This window comes from Mchenga conophoros, linkage group LG23 (genome assembly GCF_057382185.1).
Source record: "Mchenga conophoros isolate Kocher_MC1m ecotype Shallow Benthic linkage group LG23, M_conophoros_male_GT1.1, whole genome shotgun sequence".
NCBI lineage: Eukaryota > Metazoa > Chordata > Actinopteri > Cichliformes > Cichlidae > Mchenga > Mchenga conophoros.
The window spans coordinates 5,045,472-5,071,984 of record NC_140547.1 but is presented as its reverse complement, the minus strand read 5'-3'; the positions used below and the strand labels follow the sequence as shown (position 1 = coordinate 5,071,984).

General features: G+C 43.5%; 1 protein-coding gene across 3 annotated transcripts in view; it reads right to left on the bottom strand.

The window, feature by feature from the left end:
• elavl4 (ELAV like neuron-specific RNA binding protein 4) overlaps window positions 1-26,513 on the bottom strand; it is a 77,930-nt gene that overhangs the window by 37,044 nt on the left and 14,373 nt on the right. Inside the window, exons 1-3 of one of the 3 annotated variants that reach the window (XM_085264074.1) lie at window positions 21,774-22,423; window positions 6,555-6,641; window positions 2,159-2,405 (exon numbers count right to left, since the gene is read on the bottom strand). In XM_085264074.1, coding sequence (XP_085120200.1) covers window positions 2,159-2,405; window positions 6,555-6,641; window positions 21,774-21,782 — 343 coding nt within the window. In that variant the 5' untranslated portion in view covers window positions 21,783-22,423. Of the gene's footprint in view, window positions 1-2,158; window positions 2,406-6,554; window positions 6,642-18,278; window positions 18,554-21,773; window positions 22,424-26,513 lie in introns of those variants that run through there. The other 2 variants (XM_085264072.1, XM_085264071.1) reach the window with 2 other exon arrangements.

Sequence of the window (26,513 nt, the reverse complement as noted above, 5' to 3'; positions counted from 1 at the left end):
GCCTAAAAGTTTGCACAAGAAAATTGCACCCATGGGAGAGCAAAACAGGCATCCACCGTGGGGGGGATATGGAGGGGAGGGCAGGATTTATTTATAGCTTTTTTTTGCGTTGATGCTAAGTCATCAGACAGATATTGTACTGCAGAGAAGAGAAGCAGAGCAAATGGTTTAGAAGTGAGCAAACAAACATTTCTACCTCTCTCACAGTCCTGCATTTAGGGCCCGAGTAGGTTTACGGCAATTTGGTTCGTTTTTAAACTCCCTGCAAATATCTGTTGTTAGCTCGGTTCCTCGCTGCTGCTCGGAAAATCACACTTAAGGGAAAAATCAGGTGGAGAGAGAATATGGCGATAGTGATGATGACAGCTTGTGGTATTCCGGCGTTATTTTTGTACACACCATCCTCCATTATCCTGGAGTATCTGACTCTCAGGCTCCATTTTGTGGCCATTACGGCAGAAGAGGAAGATGGTCCTAAAGAGGAATCGTACTTCAAAGGACGGGCAAGGAAGCGGCAGCGGTCGGGTCAGCGGCCGTCGTCGGTTCACTGTCAAAGCTGTCATTTCGACTGGCCTTTCAGTTGTACTTAATCTGTTATGGGGAGTCTAATTCTATGATTATATTTGCATATGTATCCGTGTATGTGTGTGTTTACTCTCTTCCCTTTAGCTGCCGGCTTGCTATCCGAGAATGGCTTGGTGATCTCGACTGCCTGCCTAGTGCTCTTTAATGAGATTATCAGGAGAAGAGTGTCAGTAAGTAGGATCTAAAATGAAAGCCATTATGGAGCATTATCACAGAGCTCCACCACCCCGGCCCCCCCCCGATCCATCTGCTGTACGGCCACCCACACAGCCACTACACCCAGATTACAGCCGTGATTAGCACCGCAAAGTGCTGCTTAATTTAAACACCTCTGGAGAACATGTGGCACTTTGCTGCATTGCTGATTCGCTGCGCTTGAACACACACACACACACGTGTGCGCACGGAGGGCAAAGATGGATTTCTCCTTATACACAACGCATTCTCTCAAGTGCTCGAGTTATTTCGAGTGACGCCGGACCGAAGGCTTGTGTGCAACTCTGAAGTGTTCGTGTCATATTTGATTTCTTACAGGTGTATACATTCAACACACAACTGACTGTTGCGTCTTCACCTACCTTTGATCTCGCAGCGTGCGAGCAGTGATGTAAGCTTTGTAATGTTTGTCTTTCTTAACAGCTACTATTGTTGTCACACTTTCTTGACAACAGCAAATATGAGGAAAGATTAAAGGAGCATATATGAAAACTTGATAGAAAGTGAGAATTGACAGATGTGTGCAGAGGCCGGACTTCTTTCTCACTGACGCGTCCAGTTTAAATTTTCAGAAGAGAAAGCAAAGCCTCTTCAGCTCAGTCAGATTGTAGTGATTCACCTTGTATTTCCCCTTTTCTTTGGACAAACATCGAGTGTGTTTACATGGACATGAATATGCCCATTATGAAGCTTATCCTAGTTTTTAAAATGCATATTCAGAAACTGACATTTACTTGGTTATGCAGGTATATACCTGCATATGTGCAAAATAAACATACTATCCCAGTTGTTAATACAGGCTGTCGTTTACATGTTAGTGACATTTACATGCAACGAACTTTAGTTTTGATACCTGTGATCACACTTTACAATAACTTCACTGTGATTATTAACCTGACTTGCTCCACTATAGAAATTGGAAAACCTGCATCCTGTAGCCTGACTACGTCAAACTTGAAAAGTGCAGAATTTCAGATACTTTCGGTGTTGCCATTGATTGTGTTTCTATTTACTTGGGATCACTCGGCTGAAGCATCACAGGCATGGGTAGTCAGCAGTATGAAGATGCAAAGATAATCATATTCACATGCACTGACAAAAAAAAGGACTATTTAAATAACCAGGATACTTACGTCCATATAAACACACTCATTGAACTGCAAAATGTCCTGATTTTTACTTCGACTATATCACATATGTATTTTTATTTTGGTGAAACCCACTTTTAAGACTCACTAGGCACACCTCAAATTATAGTCCAAATTAGCAGGATCTTTTCCTAGTTTCTAAAAAGTTAATATTTGCGAAGTACAGCATCAGTATCCCAGTGCACCACAAAGAAGTCTCAGTTTTGTACCTGTGATCTTATCGCGAACCAGCTTGCAGGACTCGATCTCGCCGATGCTACCGAAGAGGCTGCGGAACTCTTCCTGGGTCATGTTCTGGGGCAGGTAGTTGACAATGAGGTTTGTCTTGCTGTCGTCGTTTGTTGGGCCGGTCTGCATTGGTGAGGGGCAGCCACGGCTGTTGTTGGTTGGCCCATTGGCTGTGGTTCCTCCTCCACTGGGGCCATTTGTCACTGGAGCCTCCATGTTACTGATGATCTGGAGAAGGGCGGAAAAAGGGACACACCAGGAAAGGAACCACACAGAGAAAGGGTAGGAAGAGACAAAGAGATGTGGCCATCATTAACAACATTTTCTTATTAAGTAGCTGCAACACTGTATGTGTAGTAAGCCTTACAAGACTCTGATGATTTTCCAAAATGTTATTTTGAAAAATTATATTAAAAGTCTCAATGAAAAGAAGAGAATCAAGCTGTGCACCCTACAGCCTTTGCTGTCTGCAGGATGCACAGCTTGATTCTCTTTGAAACAATGAGACATTTCAACATTAAACAACTGCAATGAAAACTATATTTTACAGTAAATATTAGTTAGTTAATATTCTTCTGTGGAAAAAGTAATTACACCCTTGGCTTTAAAAAATCGTATTAATAGTAGTGACTTTTTTTAAAATATCATTGCCTATAAGACATTCACTAGACTAGCTCAGTAGGTAGATGGTGGCCCCGTGACTGGAGGGTCGGGGGTTTAAATCCGCTGAACGGCTACCCTGAGGTACCCCTGAGCAAGGTACTGTCCCTACACACTGCTCCCCGGGTGCCCAATGGCTGCCCACTGCTTCACTGAGTGAATGGGTTAAATGCAGAGAGGAATTTCCCCACGGAGATCAATAAAGTATACATTAAAATTCGTGATGGCACTTTCATCAGTTTTTCTCCCTACATGTTCCAGATGTTTGAAATCTCTCCAAAGAATTTCAGAAAGATTCAAATCTGAGTTTTATTCTTAAATCCTCTTTTTTTATAACTTTCATTCTTTTGTAACTTAATTTCTTCTTTTCGATTTGCTGCATTTGATTCTCTATTTCATATTTTTACCATGTTGGAAGGTCTACTTCCAGTTCAATTTCAAATTTCGGACGGATGGTCTCAAATTATCTTAAAGTGATGTGATTCATAGTTGGATCAATACCTGTGAGCACTGTTTAAAGACAAATTTTGTTAGATTTTTCTTTGTGACTAATGTGTGTCTTCTTAAAATATGAACACGATTAAAATTTAGGTTTTACATGTCATATGTCCAGGTACTACTTTTTCCCTTTTATTCCTGCCTTTATAACTGATGGTTAGGTGATGAATATATACATTACAGATAAGGGTGAAAAATTTGTCCTATATAATTCTTTTCAGACCTAAAAAATGTGACATTAGCCTTGATCAGCGAAAAAAGGCCTGTGTGTGAGCAGTAATGCTGTCAACAAGTAATTAAAATGCATGATCAACATAAGTAAACCCTTGCACAGAGTCACAAACTAAATATGCAGTGAAAACAGTGCACACACTACATTCACCGTATCTAAACACTGAGAAATAAAACAAACGGCAGACACAAAGAGGATAAACAACTTAATATTCACGAAGGCAGTAAAGCCTCTCTGAAACGTTCTCTGATAGCTACTGAGGTTTGTGGGAGGGGGCAGCAACAGGGGCAGCCCTTCAGCTAACGATCTGACTGCTGATGCTGCTGCTGTGACAGAGAGAAGTTTGCATTTTCAAATCTGGCTTTTGCAAAGCATCTCAGGATCAAAGTGTTCAAAGAGGAACTGTGAGCCTGGTGTAAGTGTGAGAAAACAGGGGGAAAAGGGTGAGAAGGAGTAAGAGCCAGAGGGGGAGGTATTGCACTTTGCTTCTCTAACACTAAGAACACATTTATATTTATCAAATGCTTATCCTAGTGAATATTCCAACAAAATGCACAGGGAGCTTATGTAAAAATTTGCATAAAGATAGTTATTTATCAAATTAATAGCATAAAAAAACTAATTTGAGATGGAGACAATCCTGATGAGTTTCCCTTGGCTCTGTCTCACACGTAAGCACTTCAGCGTTTTACTTTTAGAAACAATAATGATGTTGATGCTGCAAAAAGAGTCACGAAATCTACTGCAAGACTCTTGAAATCATAAAATTGGGCAAAAGCACCGCAAATGACCTAACACGCTGAAACCCAAATTAAGATGCAAATATTCTTTAATCTCATTCAATCAAATTTTTAAAGTCATCACTCAGATCTCTTCTTTCCCCTGCTAAGCTATTCAGCTTCCAGGCTATTTTTAACTATTCTTAAGTACACGCAGACAGCCTGCACTTGGAAGCAGGGCTAGTATTAGCAAAGGAGAGACGACACTCAAGCCGTATTTCGCTCTATTTCTGGATTATCAAAAGGCCGGACCTGTGTTCTAATAATATATCTCAAAGCAGAATTTAAAAATTTCCCAGTTTGTCCAGAAATAGTTTACGATGCGTGTACTTTAATCGCTCTGCTTTTATCTGTCGACGTGTGGTAATAAATGAAATGGCAGATGAAACCGTTAACTGTTGAGTTACCGTACAAACACCATATTATAATTAAGCATGCATAAAATTGGGCTCGTTTGGAGGCTGAATTGGTAAGTGAATTCAAAACAGATGACCTAGAAAAGTCAACAGTACATTTTAATGAGAAGTAGAGAACAACTAGAGTACAATGAGCCTGTGGTTTTTATTTGAATCTGTAAAACTGTGAGTATTTCTACCTCCTACCAACTAGACCAATAAAATCTTAAGGGATAGGACACGGCTGCTTGGATGGGTTAAAGCATCCATTTCTTCCCTGACCTTTAATATTCCTTTTATCATTCAGTATCCTTCTTTTCCTCTGTCTAGTGTTTAGTAGCAGCTCCAAAAACACATCAGCCTTAAATCTGCTTCCATCTTCTTATTTTTAACACACACACGCGCCAGCACACGCTTTCATGTATTCGCAGTCTGTGGCATCTGCAGTGAGTGGAAGAGGCACGCACTCAAAGGCACACACAATCACACATACAAAGAGAGAACAATGGCTCAAGCCCACAGCAGAAAACAAACAGACAGGGAGATGTCTAAAAGCTCTCAAGATGAGAGCTGCATGCAAATTGTTCTTTTGACAGTATCCTTCCCTACTCACTCACCACTCTACCACAACACAGATACAGAGACAGACTGAGAAAGACGGGGGGAGAGAGGGAGACTGAAGAGGAAGGAGAGAATAGCATCTAGCCATAACAGAGTTGATTGGAGAGAGCCTTATTAAATCTGTTTACATTCCCTGCTGGGCTCCATTCTGTCAGAGAGACTTTCAACTCCATGGGACGTTTTCTGAGGAGGTTTTTACACCAAAATGGCTGCCTCTAATTAACAGGGACCTGCCGAGTACCAGTAGCCAATTATATTCCTCTCCTTGTCCCTGCCTACCAGCATTTGTGCTGCTCAGCAGTCCACTTCATGTTGGTTGTGAACACTCTGGCTGTCCCTGCTCTCCCACTGTGGAGCCTAGTGCTGAGAACAGACTCGCTGCATGTCCTGCTGACTGGGTACAACACATAGCCAGCACTCATAGGCTCTCAGGCTCGAGATGCGGCTTCTTTTACTCACAAGTTATCCTGCTCCTTGTGTAGGAGGCCGAGCCAGCACCAGCGCTTCTGGCTAAAAGTAATGCATCTAAACTGCGTGCAGCTGTTGAAAGCATATGAAACGGATGTGAGAGCGCGTTAGAAAAGATCTGATATAAGCTGTTGCCATTAGGATGAAAAATATCAATACCCATTCGCTGTATCGAATAGATTGGCTGGACTACACCAGTGACTTATAGTCATCGTTTAGTTAAAGCAAAGCGCAGGCTGAGGGACGTATCGCTTTTACTTTTAACGGCTGCTCGAATCCTCGACGCAAGAGAGAAAATCAAATTAAAAGCCGGATATAAGAAGGAGCAAATTGAGTAAGACTTTCGGAAAGCAGATGTCTTTTAGAATTGCCCACATTTGCAGCTTTGCATGTTAATGGAATGGTAAATAACTGTTTTTAAGTACTAAAACGTAAATGGTTCCATATAAACAGAGAAAATATGAGACATCAAAGTGCAACACTTGTTAACGGCTTCCTAAATTATATGCACACGATGAACGTGTCAGCTTTTCACTCTTCTGTGCATAGCCCCCTCTACCCTCGCAACCCCGTCCATCAATCTCTGCTCAAGTTCCAACTGTCTCAGTCAGCAGCATCACCGACCAGTGTGCATTAATGTGAACACAGTGCAACATCAGATCATATTACTTCATGGGTGTGTATAATGGCTGGGCCATCCATTTGGCAGCAGTAGTCTCCTTACCATCTTTGGCTGTGTCAGCAATCCCTTCTCTGCCCAGCCCTGGAGCTGTGGGAGCTCTGCCTGACGCCACTGTGTCTCTGTCGACCCCTATGGAGCGGAGCACAGGGAGGGAGGGATGCACAGCCCACCGTCAACATCATACACTCACTTTACAAGGTTAGGGTTGTAGTGGGACTTGGGGAGTGGAGGGGTTGAGGATGTTGAGAAAATGGCAGCTCACTAGAAAAACACAGTTGCACCTTTGCAGTCCCCATCAGCCGTAATAAAACAAAGACAGGTGGCTCAGGGGTTTTCGTATTTGTCTCTCCGTTTATTTTCTCGTTTGTCGTAAAGTAAACGAATTCAAATGCTAACACTGGATTTGGTGAGACAGAAATGTGGCCGAATCTATTATTTCTTTCATTTATTAAAACTGACGCGAGCACCTTCGGAGCCGGCAGAATAAAACCGAATGTGTGTTGATGTTGGCAGATTGGTGTGGGGACTGCAATGACCTTGGCAGGGTTTATAATGAGGGTTTCCCTCTTGCTCTCTGTGGGTAAACAAGCCTGTGGTTGAAGAGACAGAAAATGCCACAAATGAGCAGGAAGTCTGTTCGCTGGCTCTCCAGAGCAGGGGGCTTAAATGCCTGCAGCTATCTACAGATGCTACAACAGCCAATTTAGCAGGAGAAGAGGAAGAGAGGAGGTATGACCTCTGCCTTCATTTACTCCTTCAGAGGGATGAAGAGCGGGAGTGAGGGATCAGATGGGAGGAGGTAGAAAAGGCAAGGGCTGAGTAATGGGGAAGACATTTCCAATACTTCAAAGAAAAGGAGAGACAGTGGTGGGGGAGGAGGAAGAGAGTCTGTACATGTTCTGTTGTCAATGTGTCTTGTAAACTTAGGCAGGAATGCATAATGGAGGTCTAAATGAGAGTGAACTGTCAGCTTCAAAAGAGAAAAAGAAGATACAGAGGGGCAGAGAGGTCAGGGTGGAAAGGAGGACAAGAAATATAGCTTCTCCTTGCCGACTGACAGAAGCAAAAAATGCAGATTTTTTGGGATCGTATGGGGGGAAAATCAGTTGAGCCACCTTTTGTTTTAATATGGCGAGGACCAAAGGGTTGCTATTGAATAGTCTGCAAATCTGACTGGTACAAATTAATGACAAACATTTTTTTTTGTGTTTCAGGCTTTTAGTTATGCTAATGTCAGTGTCATGCAGGTGTACCAAAGCCAGTAAGCGTGTATTTAAAATCATTTAAGAGAGTCAAGAGTGGGCAGTTGGAGCAACTCCCCACATTAGTCACAACTTAAAACCACCACATACAGTGTCGTGGACCAGCATTCATCTCATTAGGAGGGGAGAGGGCAACATACTCTACAGTCAATTTAAAACAAATGTCCCAATAAATGTAAAGTTAAGTGGCTACCCTGAAAAAAGGAAACGTTAGGCAGAGGTGAAACATCCAAATCTTTTTCACCCATTCTGCAAAGCTTTTTATTTACATTGCCGTGTGCCGCAGCAAGCAGACAATGCAGCATTATCATAGCATGTACAAATGTGGTGATAAAAATGTAAGAAGCAGCAAGCAGATGTACATGAGTCAATTTAAACAGCTAACGCATAGTGGAAGGGTGCATAATGCTGGCAAAAGGAATATTACATTTTCTTAGAAGTGCATCTCATTTCGGAGACACTGCTCAGTGCTCAACCATTCGATAAAACAAAGAAAGTCTCTCTCACTCACACACACACACTTTCATCTTTCTTCGTAGTCTCACTGTCCTTGCGTTTATCACATGAACACACGTGTGCGTCTTCTGATAAAATCTCAAATAACACTGGAATAACAGCGCAATGCAATTACATTCACCAACCATTGAGATGAAAAACTGCTCATGGATACGTTTTCAATTATTCAGGGAATACATTTCAGTCTGTGCTCAGATGCTGGGAAAGGTTATTATATAATCAATACACTCTATAATGCCATTAATATTTTATGCCACAAAAGTGCTTCCTGTCTCCTTGGGCTCCCAACCAGTGGTATCTGGGCACTGCATTTGAATAGGACGAGCCTTTTCCACCTCTAGCAGGGAAGACGTGTATACATTTGCTTTCCTCTAACACTGGGAAATACACTAGGCCCACACGCAGCTGCCATCCGTTTTAGTCTACCTTTTCCTCCATATTATGCACAAGACAAGCTCACATTTCTTTTCTCCACGTGCCTAAGACACCAGTGGTACAGTTTTACCAGAATTTAGATGACAAAGTCGTTTTAACTTCCGTTTCACGTTTATCCCTCCTGTTCCGCTTTTAGCCAATAAAGCTACCACTTTATTTTTCTGGCCTGGTGCAGCCCCCCCCCCCCTTCTCTTACAGAGCTTAGACAATCAATTTACCCTGACTTGGCCAGGATAGATGGAGGCTGTAGAGACTGTGGAGCAGACAGTATGCTGCAGGATCTCTCCACTGATAGACACACTGCCTGGCAGCTACAAAATGGAGCCAGCATGCAACCATCTGACTTTGCCTCATCATCTTGCTTTATATAATTTGCCATTTCCTTATGCCTTTTCCAACTTGTTTTATTCTTTAAAATTCTGACCAGTTTTTAAAATGAGAAACGAATGGATCAGGTCAAATTCTGGATTTGCTGTCAGCTACAGACGCACTGCTAATTACGTGCCCGCCTCTTGCCACCACAAAGCAAACTTCAATTCTCTCTCAGTCTGACAAACTGAAACGGAATTGGAGTTCTTACCAAACTGACTTAGACACAAAGAGATTAATACGACTTTACTATCTCAGTTTCTCGGCCAGTCGAGTTCCGTGTAATGCTCTCTGCGCTATTGATTTTTATTTTTCTCTCCTCTCCTTTTCTTCCTGGAGATCTCTCTCTCCATCTCTCCACCTCCACCATCCTCTTCCGAGCTCTGAAATGTCCTGCAGGTCAGACGGATGCTGGGCCGGATCAATCAGGGAAAGTAATCTGGGACGCCTCATGCACGCAAGCACACACACAGACACATCACAGATACTCACCAACCCACACACACACACCCTTCCTCTGTTGCACTCTGGCCTGCCTGCCTCCAGTCTCATTGATCTGCATCTACTTTACCAAATGGATTCTTCTCTTTTTCTATCCTCCTCCACCTCTTTTCTCTCTGTGTGACTCAGAATAATAAATGTTCCAGACCGCGCGAGACGTGTACGTAAGCAATTTTTCATTTAACTTTGGCTTGACTTTTTTTTCCCTCTCGCTTCTTTTTTGTGATGTTTCAGTCTTCCAGTGAGATCGATGCAGCTTTCCCACACACTTCCTCGCAGCCCCTGGGTAATCAGCACATACTTGTGTAAGGTCAGAGGTCAGGAGATGATAGGATAGGGCCAATTGCTGTGGGTTATCTCAAGAGCTCAAGATTTCACAGACAATTATAGGACGACCCAGTGTTCTTATTTTCAGATGATGAAGCTCTGATGTATTCCTCAGTATCACTTGTTTCTGAGAGTCTGGCTGAACGTAAATACTGACACACTTTGCATTTGAATGTATATGAAGGAGTCATATAACTTTCTCCACTCTATTCAGATTTATCTGGTCCAATCACTTATATGTAATTTTTAAATGCATATTTTCCATACAGAGAGCATCCTTTAAGCACAGAGACTCTGAGGACCTGCATTGCTCTATACATACGTACAGTCGTTCTCATTCACACACACAGACACACACGCCAAAGTCTCCTTTGCTCAACCAAACTGTAGGCGGAACTGAAGCCATTTGTCCACTGGCTGAATCCCAACTCTGCACCAACGCATGCAGAAAATTGGTGAGCATCTTGACTCTGGAGATGACACTTCAATTTGTTGAGCTCCAGTGACTGGTGCTCTGCAGTTCATCCCTTGTGGGCGCATGAGATCAGCTGGACACCTGCCTAGCTGTTTGGCTGAAGCCTGGAGCACAGGGGACCGGGCCTTGGAATTGAAGGCCTGGCCTTGCCTGTCAGTCCAAGTCCCTGTCCCTTAGCCCCAGCCCTGGCCTCGCCTCTCAGGTCCTCATCACAGTTCCTCTAGTTTCACACCCGTGCCAGGGCTAGTCCCTTGCCCGATGCCTTTGACCCCTATTTCTCAGCCCTGAGCTGCAAGTCACTGCAGTGCCATCTTCCCAACAGCGGTCTTCCCCTGAAGGGCATCAAATCCCATGAACAGCTTCCCAGCCTTTGTTCCACTTCTAGCTAGTGTGGCCAGCACCTCAGCTTCCAGCTCAGTCAAATCAGCAAGATGTCTCTGCTGTGCATCACTGTCTGTCCTGCTGTAATCCCTGTGACTGATGGGAGTGATCATTGTCGAGGCCCTAAGCTAGAACATTTTGGTGGATTAAAGAGGCTAAATCATGGTCTCAGCTGCTACATTTCCATTTCCATCCTTAATTAAATGTAAATGTGGTTAAAGGTTTTAGTGGAGATGGTATCTATCTAACATGTGGGGTTTATTCACAAAGTAATTACCTCGTTTCCATGGATGGTGGAGAATAGGTTTGTGTTTGTGATCCCTGATATAGCTGTGATTTAACATGACACAAAATGTGTCCATCCATTTTTAGAATACGAAAATCCTGTTTGCAATGGCTCGGTTAACATTTGGTTACTTTTACAGACTGCGGCTCTTGTGACACTGCAACAGAACCTACAGTAGCGCCATGACAAAGACTTGCACTACTCTGAGTTGCATTTCAGGGAAAAGCTTATGTTTCTGTACAACACTCATTTCCGTGTTGAGCTGAAGCTGCTTTTCGCCGGGTGGGAACGGGGACAGAGGACGCAAAAACCGACAACAAGGCAGGCAGAGCAGGCGGGCTCATCTGACTGAATCAGCACCATGTGTCATGAGCGAGGACACCACCTCCACAAGTAGCTGGCAGGTGAACGCGGCCACGCACCTGTGCAGGCAACCAGCCATTTTAGTGAGATTGCCTCCTATCTTTAGCAAAACACACTAAGGAAAACTAGTGCATACATAAACAAACATATGGCATCATGCACAAATACACAAGATTCACTCAACCTCTCAAACATTCTCCCTGTTTCTGTGCCCACCTGCACATGTTGGGTCAAAAATAAGCAATTCAGCAATGCTACGGTATCGCAACCTAACGCGTATTACTTGCTTGCACTACCTTATAGCCATGCTAAAAGTAACCTCCCCATAAGGGGAGACCAACAGAATAAGAAACTTGTACACTCCTCTGACTGAACTCAATTTTCAGCATAATTCACAGTAGTGGGTCTAATTAAAACTGGTTTGAGGCTGGAAGTGGTAATATTGGCTTTGTTTAACAGGTATTTAAAAAGCTATAAACAGCCTGGGGGTATACGATAAGAACAAAACCTACAGCACAGCTCTTACAGAGAGAACAAGGGAGAGACAGGAACACTTGCCTGGCTGCTAAGCAGAGGCAGTGCTCGTCCTAATCTAATCACTGTTTCCCCCATCAGCGGCATCTCAGACACAGCCTGCCTGTGTGCGTATGTGTGCACGTACGTGCGCGTGCGTCTGCCTTGCAGCAAAGGCATAGAGCTAAATCACATAGACACCGAATGACCGTTGTACTGGAGAATTCATTCCACAGCCCTGGGTACTATGTGAGTGTATGCTGGTGTGTATATGCGTGCTCTGAACTAATCTGGTTATTGATTCGACTCTGAACCGGAGCTCATATAATCAAATAGCTGCAAGGGAAAAGGACAGCCGTCCGTCATCTGTCTTAATGAGTAAACATTTTGATGAAGGCAAAGAATAACTCAAAGCTACGTGTAGAGGCAGAGGAGGTTACAGCTTCACTGATAGAGTGACAAGCTGAAACTTTACAGCAATCCAGTGGCGGCTGCTCGGTAATCGTCGTCCTATGCTAAGCGATATTGAAATAGCAAACTATTTCATGCCTATTTCACGCATATGTACTTTGCTCTTTTGAGTCTTTGGTACAGATAGAATCTTGGCATCATTTAAAGCTTTTGTTACATTAACTACCATATAAACCTAAAAAAATAGCCGTCTTTTGAATATGCCTCGAGTCTGATACCTTAATATTTCAGTCACTTTTCTAAAACTATAAAGTTTCCCCATACTAGTAGCTACACAATCAGTCTGGAGTTTGACTTGTCATCTGTGAAAGTCTAATCTCAGTTTAACTCGATGTGAGAGTGGTGCAATCATAAATGGCTTCTACTGCAGCACGAAGATAGGAGAGCGAGACACACAAGCCTACATGTATACCAGCACAGCTAACAGACGAGGCCCGCGGCACACCAGCTAAACCATTAAGTGTGGCGTGCATTCAAACGAACAGATTAATCCCCCCTACTGCTACGTAGTGCAGAGTAATTGAAAATGTCTACAGGAGACTATCTCTGTTCATATACTGTGGCGTATGCTTAGGAGACAATGTATAGAGGGAGGTGGCTGATTGCCACGGAAAATTCAGCAGCAGCGCTTTTTAGTCTGACAGAATGTGCCGGAAAGCCGTGCATCTACAAGATAGCACAAATCTACCTTCCTACCGTTCCAATTTTCTCTCCCCTTTTCTTTTCTCTCTCTGTACCTCCAGTATCGACTTGACAGGTGCTGATCATGACTAATCCTGACGTTTGTTGGTTACGATAAGGATCTGATGTACCATATTCTTCATTTCCATCAAGGTGTACTGTTTAGGAGGGATGACATTCCTCTCAATTGTTAAGGGAAAATGCGTTTACTGTAATCATCCGTATTCCTTTCGGGACAAACAAATCTATTATCAGAGATGCCATCCCAGATCTGCGTAGTTAGCTCGCACTGCTGAACCTATGCTGGGTAAGTATGGTTGATCTCGGGGAAAATAGCCTTTTTATCAACCTCTTCTTCCTGTGTTTATTGTATGTATACATATACATATATATATATATATATGAGAAGATGCTGTAGTTTCGTGTGTTAGTTTTAGCATACACAGTGGCCCCTAGCTTTATGAGTTTATGAGATTTCCTGGTGTCTTGGTTTATTCCATATGGCAACACTGGTCTTTTTCCTCCTTGTGTTCGCATTGCTACTGAAGATAACTCTAAATGACGCTGTGTGGGATTCTGTTTTTGTAGGCCTTAATGTGTCTATTACCAGCAACAATGGTGCCATTTTGTAGCATGTTCAGTTGCATGTTCAATCTATAATTCATCTGGCTACAGAAATATATAAATGTTTAATATGTCAGAGGCGGTGAGGCCTGTCGAAAGCATGACCTTGAAACGTCCTTTAAACATCACACGGCTACAGCACTGGGGCCAGTTAAGCTGCCAAAGCCAAAAAATAGGAAAAAAAACATGCAACGTGTACACACACACGCTCTCACTCTTACACATTCACACAGCCCGTCTGCCTGCTGACGCTTTCCACTGCTTTCTGTTCCCTTTTTTCCTGGGATGCAAAATGCAGATGAGACGAGTCAGCCGCTTGTGCACAGTCTCAGGAGAAACTGCCAGTCAAATCCAAACATCTGTATGAATACCAAAACACACAGGGTACAGTGGAGGATGAGAGAAAGAGAAGGAGGGGCGAGGGACATAGAGAAGATGAGGGAGAGAGTGGATCGAGTAGAACGAGCAGTAAAGTAGCTAGGAAAGCCAGTGTTCCTCTCTCTTTCTGTATTTTTGACTGAACAAAGAGCCATATACACATGAATACCTCTTTCCTCCCACTGTATTTTCCATCGGGATATTTATTCTGAAAAGCAGCGATGCACAACAAGGGCTCGGTCCTGTGTTTGCTAGTGGGCTGAGGCGCTAACACTCCCCAGCTGATTATGTGTCTGTCTGTAGCAGTTTGAGCTGCTGCCAAAGGAATTAGGTCTAGTATTTGTGAATGCTGTTCCCCTCACAGCAGAATGCCTCACCATGCCTCTCAAATTTCTAGCTTTTTTAAAAAGGAGAGGGAAAAAAAACATTTTAAATAAATGAAGGAAATCACTGTGGAAGCCTATTAAATTTTCAACGTGACCGTTTTGTGAGTCTTCATGTGTGTTTAGGCTTCGCACAAAAGGAATATTTAAAAACCAAAGCGTGCTAATTGGGACAGAGATTGTTACAGCAGCTTCTTATTCAAACAGGCTTTTGGCTCATTAACTGCTTCCATCCAGCTTTTGTTTAAAGAAAAGTGGAAAAGACATTTAAAGACAACAAAATATTTTCCGATGTACCACCAAAAAGCTGATAGATTGCATAATGTCGTCACGCAAAATACGCTGCAGCAGTGGCACAAGCTCTTGGCTCAAAGTAAGCGCAAACCCAAATATCCTGGCATCTTAGTACTGTTATGTCACATGCAAATCAAATCTTTACTTTTGAAATGTCAGCCAGCTACATATTTATACATAAATGGGATGTGTTAGTCTCAAGGGATAATAAATATTTTGTCTGGGGTAATTCTGATTTCATTTTTTTGTGTTTGTGTAGGGGAGGGTAATTGTATCTTTTCAGGTGTACGACCTGTTTGGTCATCACCTTCTTAAAATATTTAACTATCAGATTTTAATCAGGAATATTAATTCCTGCAGAATCTGCACAGATGCATACATAGTTAAACTCCTTTTCTCTGGTTCACACATCACTATCACATCTATCTAAAAGTCTCCTGAGAAAACTCTCTATAGGATGTTTTTATTGGACTCGCTGCACTAAAGTTGCCATTATCCTTGCTGACTTCTCTCTACATGTCTCAGCTTTGATAAATCCTTTTTAATGTGCCTGAATGGGTCTGGTCATTTACACCTACAGCTAGAGAGGCGGCACACACAGTATGAGACACAGTAACACCTACATACTGTATATAAACAACACCACGCAACGCACACAATGTGACCATTTGACATTTCATCTAATTACTGTGGATGTGAAAAACCTCTGCCTGTAAAAACTGAATCAACAACAGTAACAGCAGCACAGCCATAACTGTGCTCTCTTAACACGACAAACAGAAGACCGCCATAGGCCTTCTGCTTATTTTGCATTTGTCCTTGTCTAAAGTAAACTTTATAAAACTTGGTGAGAAATTAGTGCTGACAAGCAATGCATAACCAGGGACAATACAAATGTTTCACTTAAACCTAAAAGTCTATTTTTTATCTTCAGTATAAATTACAAGCTGCTAGTTTTGATAAATCCTCTTAAAAGCAAACAGCAAATCAGCACTGACCCAGGAGAGGAGTTTAAAGGAAGTCAAAGGAGGCTGTTTTTGGGGGATTTTGTTATTCTGTGACAAACATCAGAGGTCCGAGTGTTCTGCCTCAGTTTGTCAGCTTTGTAATAAGAGGCAACTTTCAGTATAGAAGCAAATTATTTCACCGAGTTGAAATATGAAAACATATAAGTTTGAAAATAAAAAGAAGAAGAAGTTTATTTTTTTTTGCTATCAATATTATTAATATCTGTAATTAAATATAGTTACAAAGGCAAAATATCTGTGGATCTGGTAATAGTGTAAGACTAAGTTTAAACCCCGCTATGATCATGATAACACCAGGAACAGTTAAAGGTCTGGTCAACAGTAAATAATGCAACGCAAACATTCACATTAAATCCGTCAGAGCGGATGTTTGTGTAAAGACAACTGGAAAGAAGATTAAGAGGCAGCTGTTCCTCTGTCCGAACCACTTCACCCCTCTTGCTTTATGTATTTGCTTGGTCTCTAATGAGGCTCTACTTAACAATGTCACTCTCCATCTGTACACGTGTCAGTCGGCCCTCTGATGCACACACGCAATCAAACACAAACACACAGAACCAGTCGTGCAGAAGCGCATGCTAACCTGTCACTGAACTGATGAAGCAGTGTTTCTTTATTGTCTGTGTAGCTCTAGTTCTGTATTTGTGAACTTATCATCCACATATTTTTCCTCTGTGTCTGCAAATCACTTTTATTGTTCCTTCAAAAACCTTACATGCTACATACTCGTACACCCATCTGTTCGTGTCTCAGGTCTTTGATCTTCAGTTACATTTAAATCCCGAGCACATGGTCAGTGCACTGTAGCTAATAAATTCCTCATACACCCCGCCCTATTAGCATTGATGTGTAACCTTCGAGCTTGTGGTGTTCTGCCTCGGGGTAATAGAGCCACTGCGCATTTGTGTGTATCTGTGTGTATTTTTGTAAAATGATGGCCTGTCTCTAGAGCAGGTCCCCCACTGGTTCGCATCAGGAGGCTTCATGGATGCACACTCATCTAATACCTCCAATACTAATGAATATTCCACTTTGTCACCCGCTCTCTCACTGGTCCTTGTCATTCACATTGTGCGTCCACCTCTTCCAAACTAAGTTGTGTCTGTATCTACAAATTTAATGCTGCACACGCTTTCTCTCACACCCCTACGTTTGTCTTCTTACGTCACCACTCTATCTGTGATACAGGCCTCTACACCCATGCTACACTACGGCTGCCAGCATGCCAGCTAGTGCCCGTAGCTGCGGCACCCAAGGAAGAGTCGCCTTCCTTTCAATTAGCATTTTGATTACATTCCGAAGGAAAACTAGCCGGTGAACGCAAATAAAAAATGTACTTGCTGACAAATGCTTCTGTTGTTCCTAGTGGAAATGCCCAAGTGAGTCAGTCCACTTTGATGATGGCAAGTGAACCATTTTGAAAAAAGATAGATGCTAACTAATAATAATGACTCTGCAGTCATAGCATTGATGAATCGGCAACGAGGCTCAACTTTGTCTTTCTGTTTCTGACAGGTAAAAAAACAACTGGGAATAAAATGGCTGCTAGTTTTATTAGTCTACCTCTCACTCTGTCGCTTGAATGTGATGGATGAATGGGTAAATGGATGCAATGTTAAAGTGAAATTCAGCGAGAGCAGGCAAAGCAGAATACTTTAACAGCTTGTAATCATCACTCCTGTGCTGACAAGTGAGCTCGCGCACGCACTTACACATAGCCGTAAGGGGCATAAAACTTGAGAATGAGGGAAAGAATGCACGACATTATAATCTATTGTAATCCAGTCATGCGCGTAACTCACACACCTACTCCCATCTTTTCTTCAGCTCTGGCACAATACATGGACAGCACACCCTCGGACTGTCTATACAAGCGGCGTGACAGATAACATGGCTACTCATTTAACTTACATGCAGTACTTTGCATAAATGAATGGCAAATCCACAAAAAAGTCCAGTTTCCTTACCATGTAAAAAGACATTTAACCCTCAACCATGTGCGATCCACCTCTGCAGCACTATACACAGGTAAATATTTCAGAGTGGTGCAAAGGCTGGAAAAACAGGGGACACCTACACAGCCCTGACTTCAACATAAAATGGGTGCTGTTCCCCTCTTTTAACCCTTCCTTCCCTATTTCCTTACTTCTTTTCCTTCCTCCGCACGTTTCTCATTAGCCCGATATCCGTCTCCGTCCCTCCATCTGCCTCCCTCATTTTTTCATTCTGCCCACGAACCTACAGTGTAACCCCCCGCTGTAGCCCTCGTCCCCGTAAGAAGGAACTTAACATTCTGCACAACAATAGTTCAACAGTATCGCAGTGCTCGCTGAGCAAGAAGAATAATTCTGACTGACTGTGGGTGGACAGTATATCTACAACTACAAGCTACTCAGCTCACTATAGGATGCTCAAAATTAACCAGCAGTTATCATCGCACATTCAAGTATAGTGGCAGGCTGCCCGTAGCCTTCCTTACCATCTTAAACCCATTCCACTCCATTTGGGAGATGCTGGCCGTTGTCTCACGTTCTCTCTCTCCTCACACAACAGCTACAGCAACGCCTCAGAAAAGAAAAATCCCCTACTCTTTTTAAAACTCTTATTCTCCTCTGACACAGTCTCCTTATTTTTCCTCTCCTCTGCACTCTTCCTCTCTGCCTGATTCTGAGTCTTAGCAGCGAGCAGAGAGCAGCGTGCTGGAGGTGTACGGAGCAAACATCGCCTTCTTCCACAGATGCTGAGAGCAGAATGGATGTGAGTGCTGGGCTGCAGTAAGGCTCTCCCTCCTACCACCCTCCCTCCTTGCCCCCACCCCCTCTCCCCACCAACCCTCCCCTCCTTCCCACAACCACCTGCCCATTCGCCTGCTCAGCTGGAAGGTCAGAGCCCGCCCACGCCCACTCACTTTCTTTTAGAGTCTCTGATTGGCTTCTCGGCTTGCCCGTCAGCCCTCGGCCTCCCCTCCCCTCCATCAGTGTTAACACCTTCGCTCTCTGGCTGGCTCCGAGCCCTCCTCGGCACACGCCAGCCGCAGCCCGGTTTGGCAGAGAAAAGGCTCTCTGTTTTGATCACGCGGACTGGGAAATGTTTCACGTGGCCGCCAGAGACATTGATGAATACACAGACTCAGTCTGTGGATTTATCAGGAAATGCGTGGAAGATGTCGTCCCATCCAGAATAGTCAAATCCTTCCCAAATCAAAAACCCTGGATTAACGGAGATGTTCGCGCGGCACTGGCGGCACGGAACACCGCCTTTGCCTCCGCGAACACATCGGACTACAAACACGCACATTACCAACTCCGGAAGACGATCAAAGCAGCCAAACGTGAGTACAGGGACAGGGTGGAACAACAGTTTGACAACCCTCGGAGTATGTGGCAGGGACTAAACACGATCACAGACTTTAGAGGGAAAACCAGCACACCGCAGACCACGGCCTCTCTGTGTGAGGATCTAAACGTATTCTACGCTAGATTCGACACAGCGAACACCATGAGACCGGACAGTGTGCGCACCGCGGATGACGTCAGTGCGCACACTGTGTCTGAGGAGGATGTGCGGAAGTGCTTCAGGAAGGTGAACGCACGCAAAGCTACTGGTCCGGACGGGATTCCCGGCCGCGTCCTCAGGTCATGCGCGGCTCAGCTGGCTGGAGTGTTCACGCACATCTTCAACCTTTCCCTCTCTCTGTCTGTAGTCCCAGCCTGCTTCAAAATGGCCACCATCGTCCCTGTACCCAAATCCTCCACCATCTCCTCATTGAACGACTGGCGACCTGTAGCCCTGACCCCCATCGTAAGCAAATGCTTCGAGAAGCTGGTCAGGGACTTCATCTGCTCTGCACTACCCGACTCACTGGACCCTCTACAGTTTGCATACCGCCACAACAGGTCCACTGATGATGCCATAGCCCTGACACTACACACTGCCCTGTCACACCTGGAGAAGAGAGACACGTATGTGAGGATGCTGTTTGTAGATTACAGCTCAGCATTCAATACCATCGTTCCCTCGAAGCTGGACAGGAAACTGCAGGATCTAGGACTGAGCAGCTCCCTCTGCAGCTGGATCCTTAGCTTCCTGTCTGACAGACGCCAGGTGGTCAGACTGGGCAGCATCACCTCATCCCCCATCACACTGAACACTGGTGCTCCACAGGGGTGTGTACTGAGCCCTCTCCTGTACTCACTCTACACCTACGACTGCACAGCCACTAACAGCTCCAACATCATTGTGAAGTTTGCGGACGACACTACAGTGGTGGGTCTTATCACCAACGGTGATGAGACGGCTTACAGGGAGGAGGTCAGCGCCCTGACCCACTGGTGTCAAGACAACCATCTCACCCTCAACGTCGCAAAGACAAAGGAGTTGATAGTGGACTTCCGGAGGTGCAGAGAAGTACACACCCCCATCACCATCAACGGCGCTGCTGTGGAGAGAGTGAGCAGCTTCCGGTTCCTTGGCGTACACCTGGCTGAGGATCTTACATGGTCAGTACACACAAACAAAACAGTGAAGAAGGCCCAGCAGCGCCTCTTCTTTCTCAGGAGACTGAAAAGATTCGGCATGAGCCCCCGCATCCTCAGGACCTTCTATCACTGTGCCATTGAGAGCATCCTCACTGGATGCATCACCACCTGGTATGGCAACAGCACCGCCTACAACTGCAAAGCTCTCCAGCGAGTAGTGCGGTGCTCTGAACGGATAATTGGAGGTGAGCTTCCCTCCCTCCAAGACATCTACAGGAAGCGGTGCCTGAGGAAAGCGGGGAGGATCATCAAGGACTCCAGTCACCCCAGCCATAAACTGTTCAGACTGCTTCCATCAGGAAGGAGGTTCTGCAGCATCCGGTCCCGTACCAGCAGACTGAGAGACAGCTTTTTCCATCAGGCCATCAGACTGCTGAACACGTCATAGACACCTCAGCTTCACTACTGGAACTTCAACATTATGCACTCCACACTGTATATAAATGCCACTTGTTTTGCACATATTCAACTCTGTATATTTTATATATTTTATTATTATTATTATTATTATTATTTTATTTTATTTTTTTACTATTTAATTTGTAAAAATGTGTATACACACACACACACACACACACACACACACACACACACACACACGTAGGAAAATATTTAGTATACACATCCAGAAATGCATACACTATTATATATTGTACATATATTTATTAGTTTCAGGTTGGCCATTCTTGTATTTTGCTCGTTTGTGTTGTTGTGTTTGCACATCTCTGTTGCTTGTGGGGCTCGCACACAAGAATTTCACTCGCATGTGCTGTGCCAGTGTGCCTGCACATGTGATGTGACAATAAAAAGTGATTTGATTTGAATCCCAGCAAAGCAATCAATCGCTGCTGAGGTCTGTCTGTGCTTGAGTGAGCAGCGCGGAGCAGAGCGCTTACAGCCTCGGGCGCTATGGTAATAGGATGCCTGCGCAGCACTGTGTATATAAATTAGCTATTACTGGGTTGCATGTTAAAATCCCCCGTACATTTATACGACTGTGTGTGCATACAGGCCATCGCTGTCTCCCTCACTCCCTGCCTCCCTACTTAACACGCAGACACTTACGCACACGCAAAAGTAAAGTTTACGTTTTAAATAATGTTCGATTACTTTAATGCCGATTTAGACCCTTTAAACCTACGACGGCTTCAAATATAACAGAACGAAACCACGAACACGAACTCGTGGGAAGTCTGCACACAGGTGCATCCCAAAGAAATGCAAGAGAAAAAACGTCTTTAAACGGGGTAACTGTTGTAATTTTGTTAATTTTTTTAAAGTAAGAAGCTCAAAGAAATGTTGTCCTAACATTTTATTATTGTTATTGTTATTATTTATTTATTTATCTTACCGCTGCGATAGGCTACATGGTCACAGTGAAATAAAGCTCATGTGGCACAATAAAGACACAAGCGAGTACTACGACATCTACTCACCATGACCATTCTTGTGACGGGCTGTCGGTGTCGGTGTTCTCGGTACTATAAAAGCCGGCGAAGTCAGGGAGGAGAGTCGGACAGAGGAGCAGCGGCTTGTTTTTTAAAGGGGATAAATGAACCGGGGTCGTGGTGTAGTGAGTCTACAGGAAAAAAAGGAATCCCCAAAACAAAACAGAAGCAAAACCGCGCGCGCGCCTGTGTGTGTGGAAGCCCCCGGAAGCCCTCGGCCAGCGCAAAAACACAAAAAGGCACTCCCCTTAAAACAAACACCGCGTCAAGAGGAAGGAAAGCAAAAGATTCGCGGCGAGCAAACACCGTCTACCTTTCCCCCAAAAGCCATTTACGGATTGTCCAGTCATCTCGCGCGTCTTCTCCCATTGGCTGCGGAGGTGAGGACGGGGCGGTGCGCTCGCGGATGAGAGCCTGGGAGGCAGGCTCTTGTGGTCCACGACGCGGGATGGCATTGAAGCATCGCGCGGGAAGACAGGTGCCAGGGAAGCTTTTTTAAGGAGGTTTCGTGTTCGCATATATGCACTACTTCACTGTTGATAATTATGCGCGAGTTGCACGCTCTCTAACACGTGCACGGAGGAGTGTGTTAGTACGAGCGCGCCTGCAAGGTTATTTGCATGATTGCCGCAGTCGTCAAGCCATGTGTACACCTCTCCCCCTCCTCCTCAGAAGCCGTTCTTCTACAGTTATTTTACTGCAGCCTCATCAACCCCCCCACCCCCAAAAAACAAAAAAACTTCCAAATTACTCTTCTTAGAAAAAACCCCCCTACAAACTACAATCAAACTACAATCTAACCATTAAGCAGCAGGGCACACATCCCTGGTTTACTGTGTTGAAGAGCGAGCATATTTAATCAAAATGCTGCTATCATATCAAATTCATAATTACTGATACTGCCAATTACTCTGACAATTATGGTAATATTCATTACAGTTTAGTAATAATGAATATTAATGGGTGGGGGCAGCTAGCTTAAACTGTCTTTGTCAAGCCCCAAACCTGCCTCAGGTTGATTTTGTCCACCTGGCCTCTTAACTCGGGCAGACAAGAAGAGGGAGCTCTTGCTTCCCTTTAACACAGTTACCTTGCAGGCAGAAATTCTTGGCTGAAGCTTCAAACCAGGCTACATACAAACACACACATACACACGAATGCGTACAATCAGAATGCAAATACGGAAACACATGTTGCTTGACACCCTACTATACCTATTAGCACACATAATATATTCGCATGCACACATATTCTGGCTCCCGCTCTATAACACATTCAAACACCTTATGCTGTAGATGAACATAAAGCCTCAATTGATATCGCAGTGGCTATATCCTCGGGTTGCCAAGAGATCAAAACATCATCAGTTTCGCAGCACATTATCATATTGTTTTTCCTCGTGTTCTATGCAGCAATAAGAGGCTGTCAACTCTTAATCTCCTGCTGTTTTGTTTCAACTAGCCTTCAGCTATGCGAGGCCCAGCAAACCTAATGGAACTAGTGGACATCCATTAAGCTAAGAGAGGTATCTCCTCATCTTGCAGCTCAAAATATATCCTGATACAAGACTCCAGTATAATATACATATGTAATCTGAAAAGTTTGAAAGCAAATTGCTTTTATTGATTGTGTTTAGTATTAAAAAATGGTAATGGTTAGTTACAAGTCTGTAGCCACTGATTAAATACAACGTTTATTCGAAAAATAGTGGTAAGCAGTTGTTTAATCAACAAGGGACCTACAGTCCCACTGGACCACCTGGCACTACTTTTTGACATGTCAAAGCATTTGAGAATAACAGCACGGGTTATTATTTTCAAGGCTTAAAGCTAACCATCTACTGAAAATCACTTGAGTGTGAGTTTTTTGTGTCTGAAACTAAATTACAACCTCTGCAACACATGAAAGGGCCATATTCTACATATATAATCTACTGTAAAAACACAGGGGACGCACTATACACACAATAACTACCTTGACACCTGAAATAACACTATGTGTATTTATACAATTTTAAATTGGGATTTTCAACCATACACTCAAGTAGGTTGACAAATTAGCTCCCAAATGAACACAGTGGGAAAAAAAAAACACTGTTAAAAAAACAGGGGGAAAAAATGTGTTAGGACTGAACTAAAGCTTCCCAGTTTCTCTGCTTCTTCCCTAACGTCCACCTGTCTGTTTAGCTACAACTAGCTAGCTAACCAAGCCATGTGGCTGACATACTAATGAGAAACCTTACTACGCCTTCCATTAGGTCGGAGCAGTAGACATGCACGTGCACAAGGGGGAAAGATGGGCTGAACAAGCTCGCTATTGTTTCAGATAGAATAAAAAAATATGCTGGCACTTGCAGTCTGGAGATTTGTACTGATCACACGGTACATAACATAAGAGAGGCAGAGTAATGTAGAATGAAGCACAATGAAAATGGATTAAAATAGAAGTGCATCTCTGTCTCTCTTCCTTTGTGATGTGCTTTTTATCTTTTCTGCCACAGAGCAGAGAGAAGCAAAATTTGCAGCTGAATAGTACAGGCAACAAACCCTCCGTCTTCTATCCATCTTTTATCCTCCTGCGCTGACCTTTGAGTTTAATAAAGGCTTTGGGTAGGACCCAGGAAAAGACATTCTCCACCCAACAGCCTTTAATATTCTTGACCAAACTGTGTTTTTATTGTTGCATTTTAATTCCCTACTGTAAGGAGTAGAAAGTCAAATCTATGGCAGTGACTTGCATACAAATCACGCCTATTTTTTTTTTTTTAATTTTGTCTATGTGTTTTGTCAACTTTTAACTGCCAGTGTGTAGAAGCAGTAAAATAAAGTGGGTGATAATTTTCTTATTTCATAATAGACAGTGTTTGGAGGTTGTTTTTCTCTCCACTGTAATATAAACCAAATAACCTTTTCTCTAAATGAGAATATGATTTGAAAGTGAAAATAGTCCCTCGCAGTTGTCTTGCTTTGTGTGTCATTTTGCTAGATTGCGCTACAGGACAATGATTTTAAAAGGCAATGAAAGTGACTACCAGCTATAAACACAATCTGTTCTTTCCCGTGCGCGGTGTTATGGAGTGCGTGCAGGTTCTGTACACAGACGCATATCAAAGACGGAGCCATGTTGCTGCCATACTTAAGGACATACACTGAGCATTATAATATTGTGCGTGGACAGATGGGGGGAGTGGTTAAGATACTCTATCAAGGGCATTCATGTTGAGATACTCTCCAGATTGTATATTACAGTACAGCTCATTATCTCGTGGATCTGGCCTGTCTTTATGTACAGTTTATGTCTAGCGCACATAAACTGCAATGCAGCACTGGATAAATTTTAAAAAGCAATTAATGCTAATAACTAAACGGGCTACTCTTCTTAATTGCATTTTCATTTTGTCATACTTTGCACAAAAAGTGCCTAGTTTTGATTGGATGCATTATTTGGCCTTTTAGATGATGACTGATCGCTAAATCGTTTTTAAGCAGATAAATGATATTTCTTTCCTTTTGCAACATTTTGAAAGTTAAAAAGCTTTTGTGGCTATAACCCAGCAGGGCCAGCCACACTGTCAGCAATGTGAAGCCCCATCTCGCTTATTGGCTCTGGCTCTTATCCATAAACACACACAAAAAGGACAGCTGATTCTAGGCATACACAAAAATTTTATTCATGGAGCGTGTCACACTCTCACACAGTCTCTGTTGTACAGCTGGAGATGTAAGGCCTGCACCTCAGAAGTATTTTCATCCTGTGCTTCCAACCTGCTAATTCTGAAAGCAGAGAGCTGGCTAATTGTCATGAACTCTTCCTGCCCTCTCTTTAGCCCAGCTTCTCCTCCCTAAACCCCTCCTAGTCACAGACCTTAATGGATTAACTGCAGACTGCGTAGTTCCACTTACTCTTTTACTCATTCTGATTTTCCTGCACAAACTCAGGATGCTACATCTCTGCCACACCCAGAAGGATCTGTTTGTGTACGCGCAATGGGAGAGGTTTGCACAATTACACATACTAAAGCTGTGCTTACACATTATACTCTGGAAGCAGCCAACACCTAGCGTTCTGGTAACAAGTGCGAAAGAGCAGGTGAAGAATAGCGTACGCCGTATAGCAGGTTTGGTTTGAATATGCAGTGTACAGACAGTGATAATTGTGGGTGCTCTCGGTTTGAGTCTTGTTAACTGTCACACGCAGTGTTTCAACACCTGTCCTATGTTTCACTCTGCATAATAAGGCTTCTATTTAAAGGGAGAGAAGTGAAGATGCCAGTTGAGGTGTTACCTCAAAGTGCTGGAAGAAAATACCTTGATAATTAACAAGAGAAGGAAAACTTGTGTTTGGAAGGAAAAACTCGTCTTCCGACAGAAAACAGTACGAACCTGAATTATCGCAGTATGGCAAAACACAGTAATTGAGGACAAAACGGTATTTTAACAGACCCGTGGAGAATAATAAAATACTTATCAGGCCTTGTTAATTTCGGTTTAAAAACATCCCATAATTCACAGCAGTCGACGCAGTAAAACAGCCTAATACATTTAATAGCTCAGCGCACCCTCCTCGGTGTGCCGTGGTTCACTTAGGATCTTTTTGATTTGCCCTTGAAGGATAGATTTAGTTGCTCTATTGAAGTTCTGGCAGTAGAAGCATCTTGCTGTGCTACTCAGACTGATGACTGCCTCTTTCCTGGCAGGTGTCCACCCTCTGCCGGTAACAATCAACAAA